This window comes from Hetaerina americana, unplaced genomic scaffold, assembly GCF_022747635.1.
Source record: "Hetaerina americana unplaced genomic scaffold, ioHetAmer1.1.p SCAF_2, whole genome shotgun sequence".
NCBI classification, from domain to species: Eukaryota; Metazoa; Arthropoda; class Insecta; order Odonata; family Calopterygidae; genus Hetaerina; species Hetaerina americana.
Window position 1 is genome coordinate 67,105,154 of NW_027286763.1, and position 7,026 is coordinate 67,112,179.

General features: G+C 40.7%; 1 protein-coding gene across 1 annotated transcript; it reads right to left on the reverse strand.

Moving 5' to 3' along the window:
* Positions 1 to 3,847: 3,847 nt before the first annotated feature.
* LOC139688252 (vitelline membrane protein Vm26Ab) lies at positions 3,848 to 6,023 on the reverse strand. Its single transcript, XM_071585711.1, has 2 exons — positions 5,956 to 6,023; positions 3,848 to 4,329 (listed from the first exon to the last, which is right to left on the reverse strand). The coding sequence occupies exons 1-2, from the start codon at positions 5,965 to 5,967 to the stop codon at positions 3,958 to 3,960; spliced, it is 384 nt and encodes a 127-aa protein (XP_071441812.1). The 5' UTR covers positions 5,968 to 6,023; the 3' UTR covers positions 3,848 to 3,957.
* Positions 6,024 to 7,026: the final 1,003 nt, after the last annotated feature.

Here is a 7,026-nt window from a genome sequence, read left to right on the forward strand (position 1 = left end):
TTATGCTATCTGAATAAAATTAATATTTCCTCCGTAAGCAGGTAGATACTTGACCACTTTGTGAAATTAAAGTCAAACCACAAATGAGAAACCTATCAATACAGTTCCGAGCTAGAAATCTGCATTAAAACTCAACTAGGTGAGCATTGTAATGAGTGAGGTTGTTAGCTCACGCTAACGTCGCCTATTTGATGACCACCCTTGATATAGTCATGTGTAAATATCGGAGTGCAGATTACTTTTAATATTCGTATATGGAGTACCTTTTGGATTAGCTCTTTGTATACTATGGAAAATGCTCTATCTAAACCCTAATAACTCATAAATACAAACAATTTCATATTTTAAAAACAGATTTTTATCTCTTGAACCTTCAAAAAAGAAATCTCATGCATAATAATTTTCAAATTCCAAATAAGTTTTGCACATGGCACAAAACCCCATGGAAAGGAATTCATAGAATTTTCAGCCGTTAAAATCTCCGTCCTTTCGAAACCAGATCTAATTCAGTTTGGATATAATACTAGAGCTATTCTCATGATAGACGTTCCAAATGAAGTAATAGTCTTGTTTGTTGGGATTTTTTCCTCTGCAATGGCATGCAAGCTTCCCATTTCTCAAGTTTTCTACTTTCAAAAATGGTAGGAGAGAAAATTGTACGCCTATTTTCAAATAGCCTTCCGCTTTGTCGGACTCAACTCCCTCATGGAAGTTGAAGATGTGTAATACTCATCTCAAAAGCCCTAATCGAGCAATCTTTCAGGAGAAAGCTTGTGAAATACATAAAAAAAAATAGGTAAAAATTCCTACGGTTCCCCTTGATTCACGTCGATTGGCTGTTAAATTGATATGAAATGACATAAAAAGAGTGCACTTATTCCTTTTAATTTTATCCGTCTTGAGGACGATTGGTCATAGAGTTTTTCATCTGAATAGTCATCTGGTATAGGAAACACGATTTGTGTTTGTTATTTATATTTAATGGTTAATATCCAAAATTACCCCGTGTTATTGTTTGGAAATGACACTGCAATTCAGGGATCGTTTTGAACAGCAGTCATTAATCGAGGTCGATGCAGCTTTCCACTAAGTTCTCCTATTTCTGACCTCTTTTCATCTGCATATTTTTTTCATCGGGTATTTCAGTGCATGTTTTATATGTTGCATCCAAAGCTCTCTTCTTGAATGTTTCCCTCTTCATTTTCCTTCCACTGTCATCTAAAGAACTTCGACTTGACCTACGTAACTCAGGATGGGAACTACGGACTGCTTTTACGTTATACTAAGTTCTACCGTCCATTCATTTTCACAGTTAAAATTTACATCGAACTTGGTGTGGGAGAGGGAACTAGACGATACTTCTTCTTGTATCAGAGTCAATTATACAGAAAAAATATACATAATATATAAATGAGTTCTGTGATCGCCTACTTACTCATTCCTATTCTACAATAAGTTTTCGCACTTCAAGGCTCCCCCGATGATTTCATTTCACTTTTTCAACGTTTCCTTCACCCTTCTTGCTCATCAACTCTGTACATAACTTCTAGAGCCACTCAAATCTTCCCATTTTATTATATTTATTTCATTATAGACAGTGCCATAATTTCTATATCATACAAACATTAAAATTCCGAGAGCATCAATGGCTCTTCCGCACCATTTTTATTGGTTATGTGGAAATATTTTACTGCGGTTTTTCAAAGAGGTAGTTACTAAGAGACTCCGTAAACGTTCATTCACACGCATTGTAATTTTCCTCAGTGGTTTGTGAGAATGTCACTAACGTTCATTTATTTACCTGGATCACGCGAACCTTGGCCCTTTCCCCTGAATCAAAATTGCCAAATAACACGGGGAGAATATCATATAACGGGTGGAGGATACGATACGATAGTATATTCGTATATTGAAATGCAATGGAATATTGAAGAGACTGATCGACAGAAAAATTATGGAGGAAAAGAAGTGCATGAGGGCTGGTGGAGAATTTTTGAGCTGAATATAGTTTTATCAAGACCGCGGAGTTTTACGTTGTAAAAATTGTTTTAGATGACTAAAATGGGCTCTTTTACTACCTTAATTTGGATTTGTAAAAATTGAATAGGCTCTAAAATCTACTAATATATAACAACGCCATTGAAAATCAATAACATCATATCTTTTGGTCATTAACTGTAATTCTCGAAAACCGCGAATATTTAGACGCAATAATTTCCTTAATTCAACTGTATTTCCAAAGAACATGAAAACATTACAAATAGCCAAAAAACTTTACTTTGAGGTAATTTTCCGTGTATAACTCAAAAAATATTTTCCATACAGCATAGTAATAGTTAATAAAAGTGTTTTTCAGGTAAGCAAACATTTAAGTTCTATGCAATGTTTAATAAACGCTCGACAATGCAGCATAGCCATCGTTACATGGTCGTATCGAGCTGAAATGGAGAAACGAAATACCTCTGCTGTCAGGGTGATAGACGCGTTACAATTCTGAATTGATGCCATCTCATAGTGACCAAAATGCGAGAAACACACCCAATCACCTAGTGAGCTCATTTCTGTCAAAATATATGAACAGTACTTCAATCTCCAAAAATATCCATTTTTTCATTAGCCCTTTAAAAAATTTTGAATAAAAGGCAAGTATAGGCATCAACGCCGAAACAGCCAGTTTTATGTACAGTAAAATGTAAATTTTCGAGCTAATTTTTCATGAAACTTGTATATATAGTTTTATTAATGCAGTCGTCTTTCCTCACTAAATAAACAGGTTTACCAAATATCTGTGTTCTAGTAAAAGGATATACTGTAATATCCATTATTAAAAGAGTCTCTTAGGAGACCAAATAGGGCTGTGAAAATGTTGCCCAAGTCCATCAAAACATTGCTTCGACCGGTTGAGTATTGCTATGAAATACTTAAATAGGTCCAGACGGAATTTATTTCAATTTTCAATTTCATACTTTCAAAATGTAAACTGATTTCTCTTTCGTTATGTAAACCAAGCACCTGTTCAATTTATCAATTATTAATATTAAAAAAAGCACAATAAATGTATATGCGGTAGAATTAGTGAAATACTTTTCTAATTTGAAATAGGGAGTTGAAAAGATGCGATGGCAGGAACCTTAATAGATGACTGGAGAGAATGGAAATAAACTGAAAACTTTCACAGAAAAAAACAAATTAGCGCTGACATGAAACTGGATAACAAGAGAAGTAGGTTGATATCAACGATAGGGCCATGAGTAAATATGAATATAATTGTTCGAACTAAAGTTATAGTAACGGGAATGACTCGAAGATGGGATTATTTTTCATCGTGTTACTGTAAATTCTGTGGCTTTTCTTGGAAAGCTCGACTGGTATTTCCGGAAATTCATCCGGTCGCTCAAAGGTCATCGGGAAGAAGATTTATAGTATTATTGCCTGCGCAGCGAAAGGAAGCATTTCGAAGAAAACCGTTTCATGGGTCCTCCTCCCTCACGGGCTTTCCCGACGTGTCTGGCATCTGGCTGGGCGAGTGTCACCTTAAGTTGGTAGCGCGGATATCGGGGATCGCCCTCCTCCGGCAGGGTCCTCTTGTCAGGGCAGATATGAATGAGCAGCGCGAGATTTCGAACTCCTTCAGCCACTCGAGTCCCATAGGCAAAGTGTGTCACTGTTCATTTGCTGGAAAGCGAAATGTGCACCTTGGGCACACGAGAGAGATAGCCTATTAACGGCGTCCCAACGGACATCCGTGGGGATAGGAAAGCGAGGAAATAAATGGATGACCGTGTAAAAAATTGATAAATGATTATTTCCTAAGGATTCTTTTTTATTGCGCCATAGAATGCGTCGATATACATAGTGCCCACGTGCGGAGATCGCCCCCGTGAGGCACTGACGAGGGCGATACGGGTCAGATCGAGAGTGTGGCAACTACGTCCGTACTGATCTAGCGTCAGCTGCTTAGAAGTAGCGGTAAGCGGCATAGGGTGAGGGTGCGGTGTAGGCGGCGAAGGGCGCGGCGGCGTAGGGAGCCAGCGCGGGTGAGGTGTACGCAGCATAAGGTGCGGCGGCCACTGGTGCGGTGTAAGCGGCAGCCACTGGTGCGGTGTAAGCGGCGGCTACTGGTGCGGTGTAAGCGGCGGCTACTGGCGCGGTGTAAGCGGCGGCTACTGGTGCGGTGTAAGCGGCGGCTACTGGTGCGGTGTAGGCGGCAGCTACTGGTGCGGTGTAAGCGGCGGCTACTGGTGCGGTGTAAGCGGCAGCGATCAGGGCTCCACGCTTGTCACGCGGGGCTTCAGCTGCAGCGACGGCCAGGACGGCGAGGGCGACAACCTGAAACAGAGCGAAAGGGAAAGGGTTTCAGATGAGCGCACGGTGCGGTTGTTTAGAAGGGACGACTGATGTTGTAGGAGGGCCTTTAAGCCTTCTGCATCCAAACAGTACCCCACTAGCCGCCGCCAAGGCTTGTGACGGTGTGTGTTAGGATACTAGCCTATGTATGTATACATTTTCTCGTATGCATAAAAATATATTGAAATTATAGCTCGTATTGAAAAAATATATTATGAAAAAACTTTCGCGTATTCATGTCTCTCTACGCCATGCAAAAATGGGTATTTTCTAATGAATCTTTGAATTTTGCTTTACGGATCTAGTAAGTAGGAGCGGTAGTCCAACCCAATCGAGGGTGCTTTGGTGTGGTGAATAGGATTTTAGGAAGCGGAGGAAGAGTGGAAATAAACCAGACCGGGCTCTCACGCGTCAATTTACAATCCCCGTGCGAACAATCTTGAATGTATTAAAGAACACTCAAAATCACTTCTACCGTTAAGTTATAGATGTTATGAACACTAAACGAGTTAGCGTAATAGAAATATTTGTATGAGCGGGCCACAAGGGCTTTAAAACTTGACAATGTCTGTCTTACTTTAAAAAACGGACCCCAGGGCGTCTATTCTGGAACTTTTAGCATGCCTACTCTCTCGCAAAAATGCGTCCATTTTTACCGCATGTCTCCACCTTGTGACCGGTCGAGGAATAGATCAGTAATTGAGGAGAAACGTGACAAAAGTGGAAGATCATTCATTCGATATCGATCGATCGTTCGAACCATCAACATCGGAAGAATATGTATTACAGACGGCAGGTCGATTATCACTGGACATGTACCTTGATGATGAGATGGAATTGATTTTAAAATAGACCATCGAACTACTTAGGTATTATTAAGATCGTAATTAATTTGATCACCTATTGATTTGACACATCAAACGGTAAGGTTTAATTAAGTATAATGTGTCTTCAGGTGCAATAGAGGAATGCGCGCAGCGTAACTTATTTTCTCTCCACCATAATTTGTTAGTTACTGCTTCAATTGTCACGTATATTGATCAAAAGTTTCGGACCATTGCATCGTTAAGATTTTATTCGGTAATATTGATTGATATTCCTCAGAAATTCGAACTAATGCTGAAATTTGCAAAGATTTATTTACAGATATTTAACTTATGAGACCCTATAGAAACACATTCCTAGAAAAAAATCCCCATTTATTTTGAAATTGCTCATTGTAGATTTCTGTGATAGATTTCGGCCTAGTTAGTTTCTTTCTGCGACTGCTCATGGCAAATAATAATGACTGATTGGATATCAGGTCCAGAATAGCACTTATTTTTCTGCCAATTAAGTACGAATTAAGATGGAATATTTATTTAATTATTATGGCCTTTTGAAAGTGAATCATTAATATATTACGTTATATATGTTATATATTATAGTGGCAACATTGTATGGTGGGACAAATCCTCTTTACTATTTAAATATTGATTTCAAGAAAACTATATCTTGAAGATTCTTAAGTTATCATAGAACTAGTCTTGCGTTTAACAGTTACTCGGAAGCGAAGGGGATCCCTAGTATCTAACGCCACCGAAGATTCACCGTCGAGCCCATACTCACCAGGACCTTCATTTCTGCTGTGGGGTTGTTGGGACCAACGGCTTGAGAGAGTTGATTTGAGGAGCTGCGGTGCTTCTTCGAGTGAATGATGCTTCTGACCACGAGAAGCAGCCTATATATACCTAGAGAGGAAACCTGGCAAGGGAGACATTAACCCGTCGCACTGTCAACACCTCACGGGACAAGGAATAGATTACCTCAGTTGTCGTAATCGTGTCCCCTTAGATTGCGGGGTGAGCCAGGCGCGGGGGAGATGGCTTGCAGTGGATCCGAGAGCAGAATTTACAAGAGAGGTGGCGAGCCGGTGCGGCACGCGCCAAGAAGCCTCGGGCAGACTTCCAGGCACGCTCCCTGACTTGCGCCATTGCACTGGCAATCCACGAGGCGGAGTCCACTGGCCATCGTGCAAGGAGGTCCCTTCCGTCCGTGCGGTTTCCATTTCATTCGGCGGGACATCCTTCGTTGTTGGGAGGGGCAGAAACGAGCACGTTGAGGAGCGCCGATGGGATCGGAGACAGGGTGGAGGCGTTCGTGATCAGGTAATTAAATGTCCCCCCACGACCCGGTACCTTGGTCGGTGAACTATCGTATTTTCCGCGTTGCAACAAGTATTTGGCATCGGCCTTGCGATTACCCTATCTTTCTCCCCCACGTCCCTCTCTCCCTAATTTCCCTTTTCCGATTTGACTCGCTAAATAATCGAACAGTGAGAGTGGAATGTTCTCCTTGAACTGAAACCGCAAGTAGGAATAGAAACCCATGTTGAATACTAGAGAGGTGAATTTTTGTATTCTATCGTCTCCTGCTCGACTTCCTAGTCCGTGAATGAGGGTGTCAGTAGATTTCATTCGCGTCAAACGAGAGCATACCATCCGAGTCTCAAACATTATAATTATGTTTAGGGTAATGAGTGGATCAGAACATCCGCAGTCGATGGTTACAACCCCTTTAAGAACATACGCTCATATTTTAGCCTCGGCATGAGGATTTCTCTGATGGCACAGTGACCTACTGAAATTTGAGATTTAATCACAATCTAGTGGAAGTCGAGATTGAATATTCCTAGTCAAT